General features: G+C 41.1%; 1 protein-coding gene across 5 annotated transcripts in view; it reads left to right on the top strand.

The window, feature by feature from the left end:
• The window catches only part of pikfyve (phosphoinositide kinase, FYVE finger containing), a 137,375-nt gene extending 122,088 nt beyond the window's left edge, over positions 1–15,287 (top strand). For all 5 annotated transcript variants that reach the window (XM_063051848.1, XM_063051846.1, XM_063051845.1 and 2 more), the window contains 6 exons: positions 35–109; positions 1,412–4,758; positions 10,424–10,634; positions 10,738–10,761; positions 11,941–11,963; positions 15,028–15,287. In XM_063051848.1, the coding sequence (XP_062907918.1) occupies positions 35–109; positions 1,412–1,527 (191 nt within the window). In that variant the 3' untranslated portion in view covers positions 1,528–4,758; positions 10,424–10,634; positions 10,738–10,761; positions 11,941–11,963; positions 15,028–15,287. The remainder of the gene's footprint in view (positions 1–34; positions 110–1,411; positions 4,759–10,423; positions 10,635–10,737; positions 10,762–11,940; positions 11,964–15,027) is intronic.
• The last annotated feature ends 11,871 nt before the right edge of the window (positions 15,288–27,158 follow it).

Below are 27,158 nucleotides of genomic sequence, written 5' to 3'. Positions count from 1 at the left end.
TAGCTTACTAATGCTTGTTTTTTTTAAAATTTAGATTATATCAGGACGTTTACTTGGGATAAAAAGCTTGAAATGGTTGTAAAGTCCACAGGCATCTTAGGTGGACAAGGTAAGTCTATAAGTGATTGTTTATAGATACTGTGTACAAATAGAGCTAATAATTAAAGCAAAATAAAAAACAAATATATAGTATAGGATTAAAAGCTTCAAATATTGTTCAACTGAGGCAAAACGAGGAATAATGTTCTTATTCTAGTTCTTACTATCCATTCATGCAATATTTTAGAAGAATTCAGCACATTTTCCATATACGATCCTACTTTTTTCACCAGAATAAAATGTACTAAACACAAAATGGGCACTCAAATCTTTCTTGCAAATTACTTGTTGTTTTTATTTAATTCAATTTTTGTTATTGTACTTTCCACTTCTCATTTTATGTTAAGAGACATGTGTAGTTTCGCTTTCATTGTTACTCAATTGGAAATGTTAACAGTTTTCCTGGTTAAAATAACCAAGTACTACAGTATATCATGCAGGTAGGAAGTGCAGCAAGATTTTCAGTATTTGAGTAATAAAGTGCAATCTTGATAAATATTTAGGATTCAAGTCTGCAGCAATTAGCAAAATGCTTTACAGCACCAGCGTTCGAAACATCAGGTCAATTTTTGTAAGGGTTTGTATGTTCTCCCCGTAACCATGTGGGCTTCCTCTAGGTGCTCCGGTCTTCTCCCATATTCCAAAAAGGTGTACAGGTTGGGGATAGTAAGTTGCGGGCGAGTTTGTTGGTGCTGGAAGCATAGCAACACTTACAGGCTGCCCCCAGGACATTGCAAATGATGCATTTCATTGTATGTTTTGATGTACATGTGGCAAATAAAACTAATCTTTATTATCTTCAGATTTCATTTCCTGTATTTAAACAGTATCTGTTCGAGACCAGCACAAAATTAAATATCATTCAATACACAATATTCTTCAGATCTACAGATTTTTAGTAATTTAAGTGTCTTGTTTCAAACAATTAGTTTTCATATCATTTCAATATTGTTCTGTATATAAATCTTGAATTGGGCACCACGGTAGCATAGCAGTTAATGCGACACTTTTACAGCTTGGGGCAGCGGGAGTTCAATTCCAGCATCCTTTGTAATGTCCTTCCCATGAGTGCATGGATTTCCTCTGGCTGCTCCAGTTTCCTCCCACAGTCCGAAGACGTACCAGTTAGTAGCTTTGTTAATGATTGTAAATTGTCCTATGATAGGCTGGTGTTAACTAGGTGGTTTACTGGGCAGTGTGGCTCATTGTGTTGCAAGGGCCTGTTCCATGCTGTATCTCTAAAGTCAAATTTTTAAAAATTGAATCCCCTTCTTTTTAAAGAATTGATAATATTGTTAATTTCTTTGCACAGGGAAAATGCCAACTGTGGTTTCCCCAGAACTTTACCGAACACGGTTCTGCGAAGCAATGGACAAATATTTTCTAAAAGTGCCAGAACACTGGACAGGCCTAGGAGTGAATTGCTGAAAAAATAAGGCATTACTGAATGTATGCAAGTGAAGAGGAAACATTCCATGAGCTGCACTGCATTATTGTCAGAACAATAATGTTTCATTACGGTATTGAAAAGGAACAGGAAGAAATCATTTGCCAGTTTCACCGAAGAATTCTTAACTTTGAAGTTATGTTTGGATGAATGAAAATTCTTCAGAAAAGTACTTAGTATTTCAAATGGGTCAATTTGAGGGTATTAAATGAGACTTGCAAAGCTTAAATTTTGGTTTTACTTTGTGCTTAAAAAATTGTATGATAATGTTTCAATTAATTGAGGGTTTATTGGACAGAAGCATACACCTGCTTTCAGATGATTGATTCAGTACCTGCACACTCGTGCATTGTAGTTGCAATTTCTACATTTCACAAGAATTATAAAGAGCATGTTATATATGGGGTATGTTTAAAAAGCTTCTCCAGAGTGTGGGAGCAATAAAAAAAACTTACTCCTTCAGTATTTGTACTTAGGCTGTAAGTAAGAGTTAATGAATTTCAGTGTTGACTTACCTGTCCCACTGCAATATGCAGCTGCAAGAAAGATGGAGCTCAAAGTAAGTTCTCAAAATATAGAGATGTTGCCATAATTTTTTGCTTTTTAAAGAACTTTTCATTGTAGTATTTATTAAATTGTTGCACTTTGTATATTATTGCTGTAACACGGGTACAGAAATAGATTTGTAAATAGTGCTAAAAATAACAAATGTTGTGGGTTTTCTTGTGCTCCTGTTTCATGCAATGTCTTTTTAGAACTAAAACCGGAAAGAATCATAAATCAAGTTAATACAATGGCTATTAATGGTGCACCTTGAAAAGTTGTTCAGAAACAGATTATTTGCATTTAAAATATGAATTTAATTATGAAGTAAAATTCATTTCAGAGGCTTGTTAATGAGAAATATTACCAAAACTTTCCCCAGAAATCTGGAGTAGCGATGTATAGCTGTCAGTAGATTCTATAATGTGTTTTATGATGCTCAAAATAGGTTAATTTATTCAAAACCTTATTGATACTTTTGAAAAAAAACTATAGTGCATATTACAATAAAATATTAAGAGCAAAAGTATGACAAGTTACTCAACTTTTTTGTTGTTGACGACTTTAAGTTTGTTTTGTTTGGCCACCTGCCGTGCCATTTTAAACTATCAGGTTTTTTCAAGCGCTAGGGCATTCAAATTACTGAAATTTGGCAGAATTGTTTTCTCTAGCACTTAATTTACATTTGTAAAGCAAGTGTTTTTTTCCCTGGTATTTAAGCGCAATGTAATTTAAATGCTAGAAAATAATCTGCCAAATATCTGTAATTAGTACAGGGCAGTTACATTTGTAATCTAAACACTATAAATTCTGTGAGTTTTTGTGCTGGTTTGCATACTAATTCTTTCTGTCACTCATGAAAATAGATTTCATCTATCCCACAAGCCAAAGTGCCTCATTCCCCCTCTAATGTCAATAGATACACAGCAAGCAGTCCCAGAGATGAACTAGAGGCCTCATCTTCCCTTATTGGGATGTATCACCTGCTCACACATGAGTTTGGTAAGGGTGAAATTAAAAAAGGCAAACAGAGACTGATAAACTGCACAAACACTACCACCAGCCTATAGGGCCAAACAGTTTGTTTCTGCACCCTGTTAATGAATATCTTCATTGATATTGAGGGAGAGTGAAAATCTCCACAAATTTCATTTAATATTACATAGATATGAAGTGATGTTTCAACACAAATATATATATGTAACATTTTCTATTATTAATATGAAATAATTAAGATATTTTTCTTTTGATAATTCTCAACAAAACATTAACTGTTAAGACATTGTTATTTCCTCTGGATTATGAAGCTACCATGGAACCATATCCAGCCTATGTTTTGCTGATAGTTTTAGATTATCTATGTCTGACATGGTATTTTTGAAACAGTACAATAATTTGAAAAGATGTTTTTACACTCACTTTCTGTTTATGAAATGTTGGACCTTAATTTTCTGGAAATTTGGCATTATAGTGGTGATGCATTAATAGTGAAGCTGTACCTCATTTGTAAAATTTCCTGGAAATAATGGAATAAATGAGTTATGCTATTGGTTGCATTGACCCATATTTTGTTGGGGCATTCACATAACTCTACAGTTAGCTTCACCTAAATCAATAAAATGTGCTTTAATTGCACAACTCATTTTTTCAGTACCAAAACAGAATTTCCAGAAGTTGGGTGAGCTTGCAACATTGCATGTTCCTCCCTCTGATTCCCTGGACGTGGCAACAGAACTTGTGCTATGTGAATATTTATAAGCTCTTTGTCAATTGTGATTTAGGAAATGCAGTCTGTGAACTTGCAGAGAATTTGGAAGAGTCATCTGTTGTATAAGTGGGATGATGTCTAAGGCTACATCCACACTATGCCGGATAATTTTGAAAATGCCAGTTTCAAGTGAAAACAACAGGCGTACACACTAAGCGTTTTTCAAAATATCTCTGTCCACACTAACACGGATATTTGGGCGAATCTCCTGAACTGGGCACGTGCAGGACACACAGAAAACAAGCGAAGAACTCTTCTGGCTTCAGTCTCGTTGCCTTCTATTCTGAAATTGTTAGGTTCTGCGAAGCGCAGAATCAAATATCGCTGTGATGATTGTACGCTCTAGTATCAATCGTTTGGTGACAATAAAGTAGTAGTAATAATAATAATAATAAGAAGAAGAAGAAGAAAACAATGAAATGCCGCGCTGCTGCCATCTTTCCAGCACGTCATGACAGCGGTTTTAAAAAGCTCTGGTTACCCCGTACACACTGCAACGGATATTAAATGTTTTCAGACTTATTCACTCTGGAGACCGTTACTGAAAATCTCCGTTTTCAGGGGATGAAAACGCCGTTTTAGTGTGGACAGAGGGTCAAAACGAAGAGAAAAAGCTTTATTTTCAAAATTATCCGGCGTAGTGTGGACGTAGCCTAAATCTATTGTGCATGATATAAATCGCTGTCAGCAAGAAGTGTCAAATGTAACATGTAACATTTCACCTTGTGCCTTCTGGCTTTTAAGAAGATGCACACTATATGCCATCTTTGATGAGATGTATGATGTTCTGGTTTCTGCTTTATAGCAACCAGTTGATCTTCAGTTCATTACCAGCAAGCGATATGGAGAAACAGAAGAGGAGAGAACATGAAGATCAAGGAGAATGGGAGAGAATATGAAGGTTTGGACATTTTCACTTTCCACCTTTGTCACCCTTCAGATATAGTCTGTGTCATACCAAAATTGCAATGGTTGAATTTTACCTACACTGGTTGAGAGGCAGCAGTCTATGGCAGGGTTTTCTCAACTTACAAAGCCAAAGGAACATTGGCCAAGAAAATTTCAACAGTTGGAGTGGGAATTTATTGGAATTGTACTGGGAGGAGGAAATACAAAGAGTTGAAGTTGCATGTGGTTGTACAGGTTAAAGTGTTGCACAGTTAGATTAAATTTCTACAATATAACATGAACAGTATTTGCACATCACATTTTCGTTAACGCTTGAGCAAGTGGCTTCTCAGTGTGCAAGATGGTAAGATATGGATGTTGGTATCTTTGAGTCTTGTCCTCAAATTAGAAGTCATTTTCCAGTAGGTCATTTGCAAACCTCCATAGTTCGTTGGTGATTTGCTTTACTCCACTATAAACTTCGTGAGTTTGAGGAAGTGCTGTATTTGCTAATTAATTGCTAATTGCAGTCCGGCCCAAGTCCCAACACCCAGCATTGCGCCATGACTGCAGTCCCAGAACTTTTCAAGCCTTTCATATTCATCTTGGATTGTATCATCAACAATTTTTTCCTATTCTTTAAGCTGTCTTTTCCCTCCCTCTGAATGAGTAGCCATATAAAAACAGTGCAGAAACAACAGTAGTTATCTCAATTAACTGGAGAAGTACTGCCAATGTGAAATCCTCCGAATCTATTGGCCAATTACTTTATCACTGTCAGCACCCTCTTCTGCAACTGTGTGGGTTTCTCCCAGCTGCTTTAATTTCCTCCCACATTTTAAGCTACATGGGCTGGAAGGTCTCTTGGCTATGTGGCAAAGTTTGCAGATGATATGAAAATAGGTGGAGGGCTAGGAAGTGCCAAGGAAGCAATGTGATTGCAGCAGGACTTAAATTGGAAGAATGGGCAAAAATGTGGCAGATGGAATATAATGTTGGGAAATGTATGATGATGCATTTTGGTAAAAGGAACGATAGTACAGACTATTATCTAAATGGGGAGAAGGTTCAAACATCAGAGGTGCAGAGGAACTTCGGAGTCCTCTTGCAAGACTCCCAGAAAGTTAATTTACAGGTTGAGTCTGTGGTAAAGATGGCAAATGCAATGTTGGCATTTATTTCAAGGGGAATCAAATATAAAAGCAAGGAGGTAATGCTGAACCTTCATAAGACACTAGACAGGGTAGACTTGGAGTATTGTTAACAGTTCTGGGCCCCATATCTCGGAAGGGAATTGTTGTCACTGGAGAGAGTCCAGAGGAGGTTCACAAGGATGATTTGGGGAATGAAGGGTTAACATATGAGGAGCGTTTGGTAGCTTTGGGCCTGTACTCACTGGAATCTAGAAGAATGTGCAGGGATCTCATTGGTCTACCAAATGCTGAAAGGACTAGATAGGGTGGATGTTTCCCTTGGAGGAGGTATCCGGAACTGGAGGGCACAGGCTCAAAACTGAGGGGTGACCCTTTGGAACAAGGGTAAGGAGGAATTTATTTTGGCCAGAGTGGTGAATCTGTGGAATGCTCTGCCACAGACTGCGGTGGAGGCCAAGTCCGTAGGTATATTTAAATTGGAAGTTGATCATTTCCTTAGGGCACCTAAGGATATGGCATGAAGGCAGGTGTATGGCATTGAGTGCGATCTGGGATCAGCCATGATGGAATGGCAGAGCAGACTCGATGGGCTGAATGGTCCAAATTTGCTTCTATGTCTTTATGGTCTTGAATAATCAATCTGCCCAAGTGCTGGCGGGCAGTATGAGAATTGTGAAGGAATGGGAAGTTAATAGGCATGTGAGAGAGATTAGATTACAGAGAAATGTGGGGAACGGAACTCATGGAATTGCTCTGAGATCCCATATAGCCTCAATGTGCAGAATGGCTACCTTCTACATGGTAAGAATATGAAATGTAAATATTAAGTATTGTCATGCAGGATGCATCATCTGTGTGTTGCCCGGTATCAAAACTGAAAAAGCATCCCCGGGCGTGAGGTTGGATTGTTCTAAGTACCAAGCCAATTGGGAGTGGTCAAGAATGGCTTTGGGCTGGGTGGCGTGGTTTATGCCTGGGGTTTTTCGTTGCGGTAGGGCTCCGGTCCTAATGCGAGTCACAATCCACTGTTTGGACAATTTAAAGGCTGGCCAGATAGACTGGAAAGGCAGGGTATCAGACAGAGGTGAGCATCGGGCCGATTTTGTTTGCTCTTCTGCGATGTTCACTCCACTCTCCACAGTGCTGAGGCTGAGACTGAGACTGCCCAGCTGCTGTGCCTTTTGTCTGTGAGCTCTGTGGGGATTTGCCCTGCTTATATGATGAGCTGAGGCCTGGGCCTATTTTAGGCATCTAGGATACAGAATTACCTCGAAGATGTTAGTAATATTCTTAGTAAATCTAGAAAGTTCTGTCATGGAATCCCCTAATCTGATCACTTCCATATTAGCCAGGACCCCAAATTTGGGCTGCCGCTACCATCTGGGGGGAATAATTCTTAGAGTGATTTTTGGCAAGGTATACACCCCTAGTGCTTGAAAATATAGCATTGCAGCAGTGGTAGCTTTCTTGCCTGCAAGAAGAACCTGGTGTGGACACTTGCGAGGCAAGCAGATCCAGAGAAGCAGACAATCCGAAGCTGGACTGAACTCAGCACCAGGGACCAAGAACCAATCTCACAAGATATTGTTGGGTATCTGCCAACCATCAATTCACCAGCCACAGGGTTGACCACAGTATTTGAAATCCTGAACCAATCAGAACTAATCTGGAATGAACTTCGTCTAGAAACAATTGTGGTAGTCATGGATCAAACACTCTATGCAAAAGCCACTGAAATTGCCTGGAAGCACAAAGAGCGCTTCTCCAACACTCTTCTCAGGATGGGGACATTCCATACCATATGTCTTAGCCATCCTAGGAAAGCGATTTCGGGATGCTGGTCTAAAGGATGTATGCATACAGGTTGGAATTGTCGCAGAAGGGTCCGTCAATGCAGTTACTACTGGATTGCTATGCAACCTTCAAGGATGAGAGACTAGAGGAAGAACCACCAGCAAAGAAATTCCATGACCCAATGAAAACCAACAAGCTGAAAACATTCAGTAATATGTGTAACCATATAACATATAACAATTACAGCACGGAAACAGCCATCTCGGCCTTTCTAGTCCATGCCGAACTCTTACTCTCACCTAGTACCACCGACCTGCACTCAGCCCATAACTCTCCATTCCTTTCCTGTCCATATATCTATCAAATCTAACTTTAAATAACAACATCGAGCCTGCCTCAACCACTTCTGCTGGGAGTTCGTTCCACACAGCTGCCACTCTCTGAGTAAAGAAGTTCCCCTTCATGTTACCCCTAAACTTTAGCCCTTTAACTCTCAACTCATGTCCTCTTGTTTGAATCTCCCTCACTCTCAATGGAAAAAGCCTATCCACATCAACTCTATCTATCCCCCTCAGAATTTTAAATACCTCTATCAAGTCCCCCCTCAACCTTCTACGCTCCAAAGAATAAAGACCCAACTTGTTCAACCTTTTTTTGTAACTTAGGTGCTGAAACCCAGGTAACATTCTAGTAAATCTTCTCTGTACTCTCTCTATCTTGTTGACATCTTTCCTGTAATTCGGTGCTCAGAACTGTACACAATACTCCAAATTTGGCCTTACCAATGCCTTGTACAATTTTAAAATTACATTCCAACTCCTATACTCAATGCTCTGATTTGTAAAGGCCAGCATACCAAAAGCTTTCTTCACCACCCTATTGACATGAGATTCCACCTTCAGGGAACTATGCACTATTATTCCTAGATCCCTCTGTTCTACTGCATTCTTTAATTCCCTACCATTTACCATGTATATCCTATTTTGATTAGTCCTACCAAAATGTAGCACCTCACATTTATCAGCATTAAACTCCATCTGCCATCTTTTAGCCCACTCTTCTAAGTGGTCTAAATCTCTGCAAGCTTTGAAAACCTACTTCAATATCCACAACTCCACCTATCTTAGTATCATCTGCATACTTACTAATCCAATTTACCACCCCATCATCCAGATCATTAACATATATATGACAAACAACATTGGACCCAGTACAGATCCCTGAGGCACACCACTAGACACCGTCCTCCAATCTGACACACAGTTATCCACCACTACTCTCTGGCATCTCCCATCCAGCCACTGCTGAATCCATTTCACTACTTTGATATTAATACCTAATGATTGAACTTTCCTAACTAACCTTATGTGTGGAACCTTGTCAGAGGTCTTACTGAAGTCCATATAGACAACATCCACTGCTTTATCCTCGTCAATCTCATAAGAAGAGAGACGTGAAATCAAATGGGAGGGCGATCATCTAGAAAGCAGGCAGGTCTTTGTTTGGACACATCATAGTGATGGCATCTACATATGGAGGATATCCTTTCTCTCCTGTATGCCCCAAAAGCATCGACCACCAAGGTCAATGAGCTCAGGTATCACCTTTTCTGTGCCAAAAAAGCTGAAATTGAAAGTCATCAACTCCCACCGTGCAAGGACTGCTTAACAAAACATGCACAGTGAGCCAACTACCAGGCTGGTATTTGGAGAAGGACTCAAGTGCCAAGCCCTGTTGGCAGAGGATGGAAGATGGAGAGAGGAGAGGAAGCTGAACAGTTGGTGGTGCACTGGAAGGAAGGCCAGCCAGCACCCGATGCCGTCCTGGATCTACGGGCCTGTAACTGTCCAAAAAAAAAAGTTCACTCCCAAGATGTATGTGTGTTGCAAATGGCCTCATTGTTTTAATTTGATACAAAAATATGGAAAATATCATGACATTGATAAAACTCCAGAAATCTCTCCAAATGAGGTTTTTTACCTTTTGTGGGGTGGGGTGGGGTAACATTTTCTGCTGTACTGATGTTAATATGGAATATATACAAAAAGTGATTACTTGTTTGAAGTAATAAAGCTACCCCTGGTGCAATGCTATCACATATTTTCTTACTCTATAGAGATGTATACCTTGCCAAAAATCACTATGAGCTTATTCCGCTCAGATGGTACCGACCAACCCTACTATCAACCAAACAATGGACAACTCGTGTCTGGGAAGCTATTCAGCATTTCTGGTCTCTATAATGGGAAGAGCATGGGCTGTGCAGAAATAGCTGAAACTTTCAACGTTTCACGCTTCTCTTGTGATAACTTTTAATGGTCTCCCTGCACTCGGGATTCTTGCAAAGAACATTTCCAGTCATTTGCAACACCATCTTCTTTTAACTTTAACAGTGAATTAGAAAAATCTATCAAATGACACCAAGGATGTTTCTTGCCTGCACGCTGCACTCCCTCGATAGCTAGAATGTCCTTCCTCAAGTTTGGAGACCAAATATATTTTAATATATTTAAAATATAAGATATATTTTGCTTGTATTGCCAACTGTGCAGATCATTCCATTCACTGGTGCATTAAGATAGTACAACATGAAAACAGACTGTTGCAGATCGCCAGATAATGTGCAAGAGCGATAGCGAATTAGATTGAAAGATCACGAATTCACTTTTATACGATAGACTCTTCCATAATTTTTGATTTTTTGTTTGTTTTGTCGTTGCGGTATTTCAGATTTCAAGCATCTGCAACTTACTTTCAATTATGGTTGCTCATGACATGGAGAACCACTCTGCACGCATCGCTTCCGGGAGTTTGGGAAAGCGCGCGCACGCACGGACCAGCGCCAAAGTCAGGGCTGAGCCGAGGGTCGGTGCGCATGCGTCATGCTCATATATCCCGGCGAGCTTCGCGCGCTTCCTTCTTTCGGTGCTCGGGTTGTCAGGTGAGCGGTTGCTCGGGCTTTGTATCCATTGCAATCCGATCCGTATCGGCCCTTTAATCCAACCATCTGACTTCCCTAACCCCATTTACCTTTTCTTTTGCAGGTCCCTGTCGATATGCGAGCCAAGGTAAGAATCGATATCGATTTAAAACATTGTTGAGCAGTTGTAGGTCTGGGCTGATGGGCGAGACCAGGGCCTATTATTCAGGGTTGCTGGGCCTAGTGAGTACTGATACAGGGCCTGGGCTATTCCTCTCCATTCCCCGAAGAATGTTCCTCGGCCCGCGGTGTTCCTCCTATGGATATTTTGTATGTCCTGCGGCTTGTTGTATGAACTGGTCTGGCTTGTGTAGATGGCCTGATGGTTAGTCACTATGGAGACTACTGGATGCTTGTGAGATTGATTGCCTTTTGTCAGTGTTTGGTGTCCCAATTCTAGCTTGCATTTGGTGCTTTTAGGGCAGTTAGTGCTTTCTCAGGGGTACAATTGGCAAAATGTCTTAATTCCCACTTATGAGTACTTGGGAATAATCACGCTAATAAGAGTGACTTTTAACATAATCTCCACGTGCCCATCCCCCCCCCCCACCGGCTCTAATACATTTTACTCGCTCACTTTCTGTGATGTTATTGTGAAGTATGTTGTTTGGAAGGAGTTGTTGGTAGAGGTGTATGTATTTAAGACACTTAAATGGTTAGATGGATGTGGGCAAAAGGAAGGTAAATGAAAATTGGATTGTTATTGTCACCTACAGAGATACGGTGAAAAGAATGTCTTATATACTTCACATTCTTCGCCATGTGTTCTATATGTGCTGTTTGGTAATGTGTTTTGTGCCTTTGCCCCAGAGGAACACTTTTGTTTGGTTTATTCACGAATAGTTGAATAATAATTACGCGTAAGAGGTGTAGATGGAGGGTGCAACTGAGGGGGTATACTTCTAAGGAGATTGGAGGAAAGTGTAGAGAGGACATCAGAGGTAAGTAGAGGGATGGATGTGTGAAATGCCATGGATGGTGATGAAGCAGATATATTAAGGACATTTACGAAACATTTATAGAGGCACGGAGATAGAAAAATGAGGCTGCTATAGGAGAGAAGGATTAGATTGAACTTGGAACAGGTTAGAAGGTTGGCACAACATTGTGGGCTGAAGCGTCTGTGCAGTTCACCATACTATGCTGGTAAGATTAGATGGACATAACTTTTTAACCTGTAGAAGTGAACATTCTTGGCTGTGGTATTTTGTAGCTTGACCACCAGCAGTTTATTGCATTTTTAAATTTTGTTTTTTTTATTTTTCAGTGGCGGAAGAAGCGAATGCGCAGGTACGTGATACAGCGATTACTGTGAAATGTGGCAGTCTCTGAGTGGCATGAATTTTTTTGTGGCCAAAGAGTCAAATGTTTGGATTGCAATTAATTTCACATTTTAAGTGCCTTTTGATACATTCATGGGTATTGAGATTAGAAAATGTGTAATCCAGATTTTCCAGGTGTAGATCTTGATCATGGACTAGGCCAGTGTTTTAGAATAAAAGTAAACCGTTACGAAAGGTATTAGTATTAAGAGCACAGATCATGGAATCGATGAGATTGCATCACAAGGCTATCCAGCTCTGTACCTGCAAACTCATTGAATTGGAAACGTCAAATTAATGTGGGTTTGTCAGGGATATTGAGGAATGTGGAATTGGGTATTTATGTGCCAGCCTGTGTTTGCTTAAAGGTTTATTCTGAATGTCTTGTCTGCTGTCTTGAGTCAAGTTGGCTTTTTTTGAAGTAGTGTTGGATAGAATAGTGGGAGCACTTTGCACACAAGACCTTCGTGGAAAGAAAAGTTAATGTTTAATGTGGCCCCTATCTGGTGGTGTCTTGGAGCAAAGGCATCAGAATCAGGTTTATTATCACCAGCATGTGGTTTGAAATTTGTTAACTTAGCAGCAGTTCAATGCAATACATAAGAAATAAACAAGTAAATCAATTACATGTATAGAATAGATTATTTAAAAATGTGCAAAAGCAAATACTGTATATTAAAAAAGTGAGGTAGTGTCCAAAGCTTCAAAGTCCATTCAGGAATCAGATGGCAGAGCGGAAGAAGCTGATTCTGAATCGCTGAGTGTGTGCCTTCAGGCTTCTAGTCATAGTCATACTTTATTGATCCTAGGGGGAATTGGTTTACAGTTGCACCATAAATAATAAATAGTCATATAGTCATTCTGTAACTCCTACCTGATGGTAACTGAGAAACGGGCATGCCCTGAGTGCCAGAGGTCTTTAATAATGGATGCTGTCGTTCTAAGACACCGCTCCCTAAAGATGACCTGGGTACTTTGTAGGCTAGTGCCCAAGATGGAGCTGACTAGATTTACAACCCTCTGCAGCTTCTTTTGGTCCTGTGCAGTAAGCCCTCCATACCAAACAGTGATTTATTGTTCCATGGATGTTGCCTAACCTGAGTGTTTCTAGCATTTTCCATCTTCACATCTGTAGCTTTTGACTTTTCATATCATCTGGGCATTTAACTTGTTGCTTTAAATTACCTTGTTAGTGTAGGTTGGCAGCAGAAAGAATTGAATTAAAGTTGGGATAAATTTGGAAGATGAAGTTGAGTTTCAGGGAGATAAGGAGAGGGCACATGGCTAATGGTTTGCTGGGAACCAGCATGGGCTGAATGATAACCTCATGTTACTGTAGATACAGACACTGCAGTGCTGTGTGAAGACATTCAGCCCCCAACCTTTTGTTCACATAAATGAGTAATACAGCCTAGGATTCTGATCATTTTAACTGATAACATTTATTTGTGATCATCATGCTCCTTTTTCCACAGTAGAGCTCTAAAACTAGCAAAAAAGGATAAAGCATCAAAAATCAAAAGCTGGAATGCCAGCAATTCAGGAGTACCTCCTTTCTCTCTCCCCCCCCCCCCCCCCCCACAATACTTAACCCAGTACTCTCACAGCTATTACAGCCGGTAGTCTTTTCGGATAAGTCTATTAGCTTTGCACAACAGGATCGAGCAATATTTTCCCATTCCTCCTTGCAAAGTTGCTCAAGCTGTACTACACACAGCAAAGTTGCTGGTGAACGCAGCAGGCCAGGCAGCATCTCTAGGAAGAGGTACAGTCGACGTTTCAGGCCTGAGGGTCTCAGCCTGAAACGTCGACTGTACCTCTTCCTAGAGATGCTGCCTGGCCTGCTGCGTTCACCAGCAACTTTGATGCATGTTGCTTGAATTTCCAGCATCTGCAGAATTCCTGTTGCTCAAGCTGTGCTAGGTTATTTGGGGAGCAGCAGTGGCCAGAGATTGATTAGGTTAAGGTTAGGATTGATTGGGCCATGCAGGGACATCAACTTTATTCATTTGAAGCCATTCCATGTCATTTGGGTTGTCCTGTTTAATCTTTCTGGCAGAGGCTGACAGGTTTTTATCCAAAATATCTATTTATCAGCATTTGTCTACATCAATCCTGACCAGATTTCCAGTCCCTGGTGCTGAAAAGTATCCCATAGCATGATGCTGCCTCCAGCATACTTTACAGTAGGGATGGTGTTATTTGGCTGATGAGCAGTATTAATTTTATGCCACATGTACCACTTAGTGTTGAGGCCAGAAAAGTTCCACTTTTTCTAATCTGGCCTCAAGACATTCCACATTTTTACCACATCTTTTAAGTGATGCTTTGTGAAGTCTGAGCCAGGGCTGCTTCCTTGTCACTCATCCGTAATACCCATTTTGTGTAAGGCCTTGGAGATTGTAGGCCAATGAACTTCATCTCTATTTGCAGCTACTGTCTTCATGCTTGGGTGTGACTTGGCTTCAGTCTTAAAAGTGCCATTCTTTGGCAACTCAGTTCAGAGGGGAGGCCTGAACTCAGCAGTTTGGCTATTTTTCTCACTTTTTCATGGTGGTCTGTATTACCTCCAAAGTATGTTCAATGCCTTTGAGATGGTCTTGTCCAGATTTGTGCTTCTCTACTATCATTTCCCTGACTTGCCTTGAATGCTATTTTGTCTTGGATTTCGGTTTGGTCTGTTAAATCCACCATACTGTTGGACTTTATAGAGGGGAGGGGGTATACAAATGAACTTCGAACTTTTGACATCAGCAAATTGGGTAGGTAAAATACAGTATTGCACCTAAGGTAAGAACATTGTAATTACAAAGGGGATGAATATTTTTGGTTTTGGTTTTTAATTTTTAATGAACTTGAAAGTTTTGGAATTTTTCTTTTGGTTTGACATGCACAATCTTCTCAAAAATCTTATAGTTTAAATTACTTGTGGGGCTGAATACTTTCCAAGGCATTGTAATGCCTCCTGTCTATAATCCTTTTCATTTTGTCTTAAGCTAAATCTCCAACTAATGTTTTCGATCTTCTTACAGACTGAAGCGTAAAAGACGAAAGATGAGGCAGAGGTCCAGGTGAACTACTGCTGATGGTGCAGTGCTGATCAGGCTTTGTTGAATCTTGCATGGCAAATGGACTCTTGGACATTCCTGCTTATTGTTCCACTAAGATCAACAACATATACGGACGTCTTGGATACTGGTCATGAAAGATCCTGAACACCCTGAACATCGGTCTGTTTTAGTACTGTGCCATGATGTATAATAGCTACAAAATAAAAGATAAACTCAACCATTGTACATTGTTTCATTGTCCCCCAAGGGGATGTGCTCAATTTATTCCTTGCTATATATAGCAAGACAAAATCTATGTGGGGTTTTCCTTGAAATGGCTTATCAGCTAAATTGGTAATGGCATTTAAATATGCATGCTCTAATACTGTGCAAAGAATTGTTTCATACTAAATGCTTGTTGATTGTCACACTCTGGAGAATTGATTTGCGCAGGTTGGTTGAAGGCATTAATGTAGATTCCAAAATTGCATGTTGTAATTTTAATTCTGAATTAAGATGTAAGTGTTCATATCAGATTTAATTCAAGTCAAGTGGCTTGTCCAGGGAAGTGAATTTTTGCACTGCAAATTTCGGGCTCAAAGGATTATTTGCTGGATTTTAGAGTAATGGTTATTTAGATTGGGTAGGAGATGCAACAAGTTTATTTTTTGTTAATTTCTATACTTGTAAAGGAACACCAGATGATTCAATAACATGTACCAAAGAGTTAGAATAATTTTAAACGAGAGAATCTGCAGATGCTGGAAATCTGAGCACAAACTGCTGGAGGAATTCAGCAGGCCAAGCAGTATTGATGGGAAAAAGTACAGTCAACGTTGCAGGCCAAGCGGTATTTATGGAAAAAAGTACAGCCAATGTTTCAGGCCAAGACCCTTTGGCAGAATTACAGCAGAATAATTTTAATTTGGTTTTCAAGGTGACACCTCTTGATGTTCCGTAAGCAAGAGTAAGGTAAATATCGATCCTCATCTATGATACAATGGTAATGAGACTGCTGATGCAGCGAACACATCTAGGCTTGGATGTGACCAGCATTGGAAAGGAGTACTTGAAGAAAAATCAACAGGCCTTTCTGCTGCAAAACATATTTCATTTGGGAATTGTGTAAATGTCAAGTACTCTAAAGGTTAAAATTCACTGAAGACTCCCTAATTGCTATGCTTTTATTCCAAGTATACCATTCCTTTGTATGCATTAAATAGCAAGGTGTAAGAACATTAATGAAAATTTGCATACTTTTAAGATGACAGCAAATTGAAAGGATCTGTAATGGCAGAGTACCAAAATTAGTTTGGTTAAGTTAATGAAGTTAGGCTTTGGAAGATTATCCAGTTTTGGGTACTGTTCTGAATGGATCCCAAGCCCTCAATAACAAAAGGGATGGTGGACCTGGTTTTGTGGTGTGATTGGAAATGGTTACGTGTTTATGTGGTCAAGTGGATGTACTGTATTTAAAATTTTGTATGGGTGGAGTTGTATAATACAGTAGCAGCGGGTATATTTGAGTAGGGATAAACGATGGAGTTCTGAGATCAGATTATCTCAGTGCATGATCTTCAAAATCAAATACAACAAATCAACATCATTTGAACATCAAATGCTCAAGCAGGGAGATTGTACATAAGTGATATGGAGCCATTAGAGAATCTACTTGTGGAGTAGAGTATTTGAAGGAATAAATGCCCTACCTGCCTGGAAGTGTGAGAAGAGTTTGTCATGAACACTAGGAAAGCATTAGATGCTTTTTCAATATTTGAAAGGATGATAATGTTTCGGCAGCAAATTGGAGAAGGGTTACCTGAGCAGTCATACAGCATGAAAACCCGTGAGCTAGTTTGTTCTGCTTGTGTTTGGCTCATAACCCTCTAAACCCATTCATGTGCCCTGCTCAACTTTCTGGTAGCTCATTCCAGATGCTGCCCTGTTTTTTTTTTAAATCTTTCCTGATCTACAGCCTATGGCCTCTATCATGTCCACCATGGAAAAATTTCTCACTGCCAATACTGTACATCTTTTAGTTCCCTAAATCTACATTTCAGTCCACGTAAAGTCTTAGTCTATGTAATTCTTGGTAACTCACAACCTCAAGGTTTGGTAAGTAACATCCAGGTAAATGTTTAATATCCTTCATATAACAATGAGCAAAAGTATAGCTTCACCAACATCTTGTATGCATTGTAATGTTCCAGTTCCCATATTCTCGCCTGATTGAAGGTTAAGGTGTCACTGAACTACATACTGGATTCCTTGGTCCCTTCCATAATACTTGCCAGAGCATACTGCTCACTCAGGGTACGTCCACACTACGCCGGATAATTTTGAAAACGAAGCTTTTTCTCTTCGTTTTGCCCTCCCGTCCACGCTGAAACGGTGTTCTTAGCCCCCGAAAACGGAGATTTTCGGAAACACTCTCCAGAGTGAATAAATCTGAAAACGCTTAATATCGGGCGTAGTGTGTACGGGGTAACCGGAGAGATTTTAAAACGCTGTCATGACAACACCACAACAACAATGCTTTTTTCTGCTTCTGCTTGGTACTGCGCAAGCTGTTGTAACGCGCAGTCGGCGTGAACGGCGTGAGAGTTAAATTGTAAAGTGAATTTTTTTGACTATTTAAAAACGCTGTCATGACGTGCTGGAACAGATGTTCGTTGTTTTCTTGAACGCCACCACCTAACAATTTCAGAACAGACGGACGAGACGGAAGCCAGTTGACCCATTGCTTACTGAATAAACAAGTATACTCACTTCGCCATGTTTTCTGTTCTTGCTTGTATGAAGGTGGTTTACCTATTTATGCAAGTACTTCTGACAATAGATGTGTAACAGCCTAATGTAACATTGTATGGAAATACAAGATAACGCTGATGCAGACTATTTATACATTTAACAAGGTGCTTTATTAATGTAACAGAGTTAGTTTTTCAATGTTCGTCTTCAGCTGGGTCATACTGTCCGTGAACTCCCTGTCGGTTGCCTCCATACGCTCCAGTATTTGTTTTTTTTTAGTTTTAAGTCCTCCTGTGCGAGAGCCAAGAGCAATTCCTTTAAAGTTTGTAACTGGACAAACGCGCACGAAGTATATCGTTTCCCCTTCGCTTGTTTTCTGCGTCCTGCGCATGCCCAGTAGGAGGAGATTCGCCCAAATATCCGCCTAATGTGGACGGAGATATTTTGAAAAACGCTTAGTTTAAAAAAAAAGAAATAATAGGACAAAAAAAAAAGAAAAACGCTTAGTGTGGACGCCTGGCGTTTTTACTCGAAACGTTTTCAAAATTATCCGACGTAGTGTAGTCCTATTGTGTTTTGGTTTTCCAGAATGTAAAGCCTTACAATCAGCAACTCTTGGAGTGGGTAAATTCTCTTTAATGAAAGAGAAGTTTGCATGTCTAAGCTTGTACATGCTGGCATTTAGTATAGGTCATTTGAAATGAAAGCTGCAGAATTCATCAATTGGGGTGATGTCAAGGATATTTTCTCATGAGTGAGAAAATGAACTAGAGGTCATTGAAAACAAAGGATTGGTTTATGGACGAGAACACTTTTGAGGTTTAGGAATCTGCACAATTCTCTCCAAAGGGTGCTGGAAGCAGGGGCTGAATTTTTGTTCAGATGAAGATTTTTGAAGAAGCAAGAGTGAAAATTTACTATGAATATGTGGAAGTATTAAACTGAGGTAATTAGCAAGGCCATGCTCATTTGTGGGATACTTTTTGATTGGGAGAAGAATCATTGTAGGTTTATAAGAAGAGTAGTCTTGTGTCCTTAAACTGAGATAACCTTAGCCTAGTGTCTGATTTGAACTGGATGTAACTGGTTTGAAATGGTCTGACAGGAAAAAACAGGAATGACATCAGAAGCATTATTTGATAGAAGAAACATAGAATATGGAAATCTACAGTACATTACAGGCCCTTCGGGCCACAATGTTGTGCCAACCATGTAACCTACCCTAGAAACTGCCTAGAAATTTCCTACCGCGTAGCCCACTTTTTCCAAGCTCCATGTACCTATCTAAGAGGCACTTAAAAGACCCTAAACAACAGGAATTCTGCAGATGCTGGAAATTCAAGCAACATACATCAAAGTTGCTGGTGAACGCAGCAGGCCAAGCAGCATCTATAGGAAGAGGCGCAGTCGACGTTTCAGGCCGAGACCCTTCGTCAGGACTAACTGAAGGAAGAGTGAGTAAGGGATTTGAAAGCTGGAGGGGGAGGGGGAGATGCAAAATGATAGGAGAAGACAGGAGGGGCAGGGATAGAGCCGAGAGCTGGACAGGTGATAGGCAAAAGGGGATACGAGAGGATATTCTTTCTCTCACTCTCCTTTTTCTCCCTCTGTCCCTCTGAATATACCTCTTGCCCATCCTCTGGGTCACCCCCCCCCCGTCTTTCTTCCCGGACCTCCTGTCCCATGATCCTCTCGTATCCCCTTTTGCCTATCACCTGTCCAGCTCTCGGCTCTATCCCTCCCCCTCCTGTCTTCTCCTATCATTTTGCATCTCCCCCTCCCCCTCCAGCTTTCAAATCCCTTACTCACTCTTCCTTCAGTTAGTCCTGACGAAGGGTCTCGGCCTGAAACGTCGACTGCGCCTCTTCCTATAGATGCTGCTTGGCCTGCTGCGTTCACCAGCAACTTTGATGTGTGTTACTTAAAAGACCCTATTGTATTTGCTTGTCCTGACGAAGGGTCTCTGCCTGAAACGTCAACTGTACCTCTTCCCAGAGATGCTGCCTGGCCTGCTGCGTTCACCAGCAACTTTGATGTGTGTTGCTTGAACGTCCTTGTAAATCTCCTCTGCACTCTCTACAGTATCCACATCCTTCCTGTAGTGAGGTGATCAGAACTGAACAGTCTGACCAAGGTGTTATATTGCTGTAACATTACCCCACGGCTGTTCAACTCAATCCCACTGTTGATGAATGCCAACACACCATATGCCTTTTTAACAACACTGTCAACCTGCACAGCAGCTTTAAGTATCCTATGGACACTGATCCCGAGATCTCTCAGATCCACTGCACTATCAAGAGTCTTGCCATAATAATATATTCTGTCTTCAAATTTGACCTACCAAAATGAACCATTTCACACTTACCTGGGTTGAAGTCCATCTGCCACTTCAGCTCAGTTCTGCCTTCTATCGATGTCCCGCTGACAGCCCTCCAGACTATTCACAACACCCCCAACCTTTGTGTCATCAGCAAACTCACTGAGCCACCCTCCTCCTTCATCCAGGTCATTTACAAAAATCACAAAGAGGAGGGGTCCCAGAACAGATCCCTTGGAACACTGCTGGTCACTGTCCTCCATGCAGAATACGAACCATAGGTAATGTCACCCGTACACTTGTGCTATAGCCAGTGAATTGTGGAAAGGATAGCCTGATTAAATCAGAACTAAAGGAATTGAAGTGCAGTGCTGTTTAAAAGTATTAGGCACCCCAGATTTTTTAAATATAAATTTTGTTTTAGATGTTTATTTTACCTTTTGCATCTGTGTGTCAATAGAAAAGAGCAAATTCATTTTCCAAAACTCAACTGATTAACTGAAACAAAGGGGTGTTGAAGGAATCAGACTGGACAAAAGACAACCAGCACACACAAAGTGGTGGAACGCAGCAGGCCAGACAGCATCCACAGGAAGAAACACCCTTCGTCTTGGCCCAAAATGTCGACTGTGTTTCTTCCTATGGATGCTGTCTGGCCTGCTGAGTTCCACCAGCATTTTGTGTGTGTTGCTTGAATTTCCAGCATCTGCAGATTTCCTCGTGTTTGCATTTTTAAAAAGACAACCAGACTAAGATGAGGATGTGGTAGATGTGACAGTTTAACCTTCAAATCATCAATTCTTACATAGCAGGAGTAAGCAAGCAACAAGATACAAAATGGCAAGGTCTCCCAAGCAGAAATTTTCATGGCAGTCAGGAGATTCAAGATGGTTATCCAAGTTCTTCTGAAGAAGCACAAAGAAACAGGCAAGACTGAGACCAGAAACATTGTGGTCGGCCATGGAAACATTGCAGCAGATGAGCCATACGTCAAACTGACACCCCTTTTAAACTGGAAGTTGTCCAACAATGCTATCATATCTGGATTCACAGAAACCACTAGAACCCAAGTACACCCTTCTACAGTCCGGAGAAGTGTTGTCAGAGGCGGTCTTCGTGGTAGAGTTGCTGCCAAAAAGCCATCCCTCCAAAGTGAAAACAGAGCCAAGAGCCTCACCTACACACAGAAGCCCAGAGGTTGAAGTGCTGAACAATGGCAGCAAGTGCTCTGGACTGACAAGTAAAATTTGAACTCTGGTTCAAACAGGAGGCAGTTTGTAGAAGAGGCCAGGGGCCTCCGATTTTCTCCTTCTAAAGACAACAATCAGCTCCTTGGTCTTGTTGACATTGAATATGAGGTTATTGTGGCACTACTCAGACAGTTTTTCAATCTCCCCCTGTATGCTGGTTTGCCACCACTTTTGATTTGGCCAGTGACAGTGGTGTCATCAGCAAACTGAAGTATGGCATTGGAACTCTGCATAGCCACACAGATACTGGGCTGAAAGACTTGTTCCTGTGATGTACTGTTCTATGCACGATTAGGTTTATATGGTGCTCTGAATGGAGAGATTAAATTGCAGTTCCATCCTGAATGCCACTGAGTAATCATTTTGAGTGATCTTATCTAGGGATTTCCACAATTCAGTGGTATCCTTGAATCTTTCTCTGATCACATACTGAAGACTTGAGGGAGGATGCAAATTTGGAGCAACACAAACTACTGGAGAAACTCTAGTCTACTTGTAACACTTCTCGACTAATGTGAAATATGTTGCTTCTGTTGCACTAGAGCTGGATTTTTGAATTTGAATGAACAATAATTCACTTGTTCTGTATTATCAGTGAAAATTATATCAAGACAATTTGTTCCTTTTCAGCATAACAAATATAAGTGGTGGCTGTCTTAATGATGCAGAATAAACTAAACTTTTGCCTGGGTCATTTGACTTGCTGTGGCTACATGACCAAAGGGTCTAGTTCGAGAGCACTGTGAAGCTCCTGATGTGTACATCTACCTGGGGTGTCAGGGAGGGGTAGCACTTCTGGTGGGGGAACATGTCGCGTCCTTTTCAAGGCGGTTTGTCCATCTTTGGTCCCCACCTGGCACTCAGCTCTCACCTGTGGCTCCCCGTAGCTGTTTGCATGCGACAGCGGCCACACCCTGGGCAACGGCTTCGACAAGCCGGCTAAACCAGGTGAGGGTATCCGACGGGTCTCAAACCTTCGGTGAGATAGGGTGTGAAGACAGACTCCGGTAGATTGAGCGGACGAGACCAATGGAAGGTCCAACGGTCAAGAAGGCAGTCTCTGCAAGCGTAGTGGAACGCGTAGAGCACGAAAAGACACAGAAGATGTCCTGGTCATCCACTGCACCTAGTCCCATCCCCAGCCGTCTCGACTCTGTCTTGCCACTGGATCCAGATGGGAATTGGGAAGAGAGAGTGAGGCTGACGCTGCATAACTCTCCCTCACTTAAATCCAAACTAAGCGCTAGTCTCGACACGATCATCACCATCATCATCATACTGGTGTCAAGGTCTTTATCGACAACGATGGGCGAACAACCAACCATGGAGGACCTGGATTTTTTTCTACTTATAGGAGACCACAGGCACATTCTCGCCACTGGGATTTCTGACTATCTCTGGTAAATCACAAAGGGAAAGTCCAATGCCTGGAGTTGTTTGGACAATTCCCAAAATTTAAGGTAATCTTTCATTATATCTGCTTTTGCTTTACGTTACCCTAGGATCTCTAAAAGTATACATTTCAAGACCTCACTGCCAGCTTTCTATGTTTCCCTGTCTGATTGCTTACCAAGCACCCTGTTATATTATACCTACCCTTTCAACATGCATCTCTGTACATGGATGCTCCTTGGGTACCTGCCTCTTGGTACTTCAAAACAGAATTTGACCTCGTGACTCGTCTGGATTAAGTTCTGTCTCCCATTACTCCACCCACATTCTACCTGTTTTTTATACAACCTCTTTTGTAATCTATGGCTCCAAGGTTTTGTGTGGTTTGCAAGCATATTTGGCATAGATGAACCGGAAAAGTGAGCATATAGATTAACTTCAAGTGCAAAGTGATGCAATTGTGACGTTAAACCAGGGCATGATCTATGCAGTGAATGGCAGGAGTCTGGATAGTATTGTAGAACAGAAAGAACTGGGGGTATAATGCATAGTTCCCTGATAGTAGTGACACCACAGGTTATATAGGGTGGAGAAGGATGCCTGCCTTCATGGGTAAGGGCATTGAGTACACTAATTAGGAGGTCTTGTTGCAGCTATACAAGCCATTGACAAAATTGCAGTGTATATTGTATGTAGTTCTGGTTCCCATGCTCAAGTTATAGAACACTACAATACAGAAGCAGGACATCCAACCACAGCTCTCCATACCCCACCCATCCATGTACCTACCTAAATTTCTCTAAATATTGAAATCAAACCTCTTCTGGGGGCAGTTAATTCCACACTATAACCTCTAGCCTCACCCAGCCTCAGTGGAAAAAAGTCTGCTTGCATTTTATATATACCCCTCATAATTTTGTATCCCTCTATCAGATCTCCCCTGTTCTCCTATGGTCCAGGGAATAAAGACCTAATCTACTCAATCTTTCCCTGTAACCTGGCCCCTTAAGTCCTGGCAACATCCTTGTCATTTTTTTCACTGTACTCTTCCCATCTTATTGCCATCTTTCTTGTTGGTAAGTGACCAGAACTGCTCAGATCAATCGGAAAAGCGAGCAGATGGATTTAACCCGAAGTGCAAAATGATGTATTAAACCAGGGCAGGATAATGGCAGGGCTCTGGATGCTGTTGTAGAAAGATCAGGGGGTATAATACGTAGTTCCATATTAGGTCTCCACCAATGTCTTAAAACTTCAATGTAACATTGAAACTCCTGTATTCAATATTTTGATTTACGAAGGCCAACATGTCAGGAGTTTGACGCCACTTTCAAGGAATTATGGATCTGTATTCCCAGATCCCTCTGTTGTACCACACTCAGTGCCCAATTGCTCATCATGTAAGACTTACTCTTGTTTGTCTTCCCAAAGCGCAGGAGCATAGACAGGGTAGATTGTCCCAGGTTAGGAGAATCTAAAACTAGAAGGCACAGGTTTACGGTGAAAAGGGAAGGTTTTTTTTTGCACTTGTGGAGGGAGCTATGAGAGGAAGTGATAGAGGTGGGTACAATTACAGTTTTACAAGTCATTAGATCAGGTACATGGATAGGAAAGTTTTAGTGGGAAATGGGACAAGCACAGGAAGGCAGCTTGATCATTATGAACTTGTGGGCCAAAAGGCTATTTCCTGTGCTGTATTACTCTGTGATTCTGTACCTCACCCATTAGTATAAATGGATGAGGTTCTGCTTCTCATTAGTATCATCAGTAGCTCCCTAAGGTTGTGGATGGTCAAGGTATTGTTTCTCTGCCAAGTTAGTCTGCGTAAAACAATTATTTTTGATGATACACCACAGAATATGCTCTTCAGGCTACACTGCCCAGCAACCCCAAACAAACCCAACTAACCCTAGGCTAATCACAGGACAATTTACAATAACCAATTAACCTACTAACAGGTACGTCTTTGGACCGGGAAGAGACCGGTGCACCTGGGGAAAACCCATGCGTTCCACAGGGAGAATGTACAAACTCCTCACAAACAGCGCTGGAATCGAACTCCGAAACGCTCCAAGCTGCAATATCATCGCGCTAACCATTACACTACCATGGGCACCCACATTTTTCATTAAGAATAATACAAAACAATTTATAAATCTATTTATTGCCATGGGAGAATTCCGTGATCATTTTGGTAGTGGTATACATTCCACCTCAGGCCAATGTCAATATCAATCAAGCTTTAGATGATCTGAGCAATGGGATCAACATGCAAGAAACAGCGCACCCTAACACCTTCACCATCGTTTTGGGGGGCTTTAACCAGGCCAGTTGCCATCAACAAATCACTTGCAATACAAGAGGAAACAACACCCTAGACCATTGCTACATCAGCATCAAGAATGCTTACCGTGCTATTCCACGCCCTCGCTTTGGAAAGTCTGATCACCTGGCTGTACTTCTACTCCCTGAGTATAGACAGAGACTGAAGACTGCAGCATCAGTAATGAGAACTAAGAAGGTATGGACAAGGGAAGCGAAGAGCGCTTATAGGACTGCTTTGAATCGGTGGTCTGGACTGTATTCAGGGATTCATCTTCGAATCTGGATGGGTATGTTACAGTTGTTACTGACTTCATTGAAACTGTATTAGTTTCTGCCATTCCTTTGCATTCATCAATTGATTGGAGAGAGGGAGCCTGCAGCATGGACAACTGCTCGCTCTCCATATTGTACTACCCTGGATTATATATCACATAGACAGGTAGGATGCAATATCCGTGGCTGACACTGACCAATGTAGGGTCTCATCAGCAGTGTTGACAAATTATCATCAAATAGTTTCCATCCTAAATCTGGAATGGCCTATCACCAGGGTGCCTTTACACTGCAATCCTGCTCTGTCACTAGGTGGAGCTTTGAGGTAATATATCTAATGAAATAGTCCCTGAATTAGATGCTCTTTTTTCTGAAAGATGATGATACTTAAAAATCAATTCAACATTTTATTTTGCTCAGGCTGTAACCCCAGCACCATTTCCCAAAACATCCTTTGGCAGCCCCTTCCAAAGCAATCCTTCACTAGTACTCACTCTTCAGCACCTATTTGCTACGCTGTATATTGGTCAATAATTTCCTGACGGGAAGTGGGGGAGGAGGAAGGATTGATAATCTATTGCTACTTCCATGATGCGTCCTCTCTCAGGTTGGAGGAGCAACACCTCATGTTCCAGCTGGGATATGATGGCATGAGCGTTGTTGACTGGTCATTTCTTCCTCCCCACTCCCTGACCCTCTCTCTTTTCTGTTCCCCATTCTGGCTCCCCTCTTACTCCTTCTCTTCTCACCTGCCTATCACCTCCCTCCGGTGCCTCTTCTCCCCTTTCTCCCATGGTCCACTCTGCTCTCCTATCAAGTTCTTTCTTCAGCCCTTTATCTTCTCCACTGATCACTGCTCAGCTTCTCACTTCATGTCCCCTCCCTCACCCACCTACCTGGCTTTACTATTGCCTATCAGCTTGTACTCCTTCCCACACCCTATCCCCCACCTCCTTATTCTGGCTTCTTCCCCGCTTTCCAGACCTGATGAAATGTCTTGACCAGAAAAACTGACTCTACAGATGCTGCCTCTTGTGTTTATTTTTGGATGTCTTGCACTATCTTTCAGCTCAAGAACATTTTATCATGTAAAGTGGAAGCATCCATTTGTAGTTTTATTCTGCATAAGGCTGCAGTGATGACTTGCAGGGAAGATGAAATTACTTCCATCAAATTTAGAGAGAAATTTGGTTGAGGCTCTCAGTTACTGCCATAAATGATAAGGTAATGTAATTAGAACAAAGGCTACTGCTGAAATTATATTGTTTTAGTACTGTGACAAGCTAATGTGACAGATTCCAACGCAGTCATCCTGTTGCATTACACAGAATATATTTCTACAGTGACATATTGCCAGCTTAAAATAATTTCCCATTCAAAATTGAATAATTCCTCTGCCTCTGGGCCTCAGTTAAAGCTGTTAGATAAATTGGGTGAAGCATCAATTATTATGAACAAGATTAAGCTTCTAATTTCAGTCCTTGGTGGCTTAAATATGGACTCTTAACATTTTGCAATGAACGGTTCTTTTAATGGGCTAGGTCTTCAAAGGAAATGTAGCCAAGTTATTGGAAGAATGTGACGGTAGATTTAGTAGCCAAGTCAGTCAATCCATTTTATTAGATGTCCTTTCATTAAAAGCATTGATAATTGATAGGTTGATAATTCCCTAATAAAGATTACAGCTCTGTATTGCTGTAATGCTTTAAGAAGTTACTCTTCTTCTCTGTCCTAGATGTCTTCCCTGTATCCTGAGTCTGATGCTTGGTTCTAGGCTTCCCTGGGCAGGAGATACATCATCT

This window comes from Mobula hypostoma, chromosome 6 (genome assembly GCF_963921235.1).
Source record: "Mobula hypostoma chromosome 6, sMobHyp1.1, whole genome shotgun sequence".
Lineage (NCBI taxonomy): Eukaryota > Metazoa > Chordata > Chondrichthyes > Myliobatiformes > Myliobatidae > Mobula > Mobula hypostoma.
The sequence above is the reverse complement of the archived record's forward strand: the minus strand, read 5'-3'. Positions and strand labels throughout refer to the sequence as shown.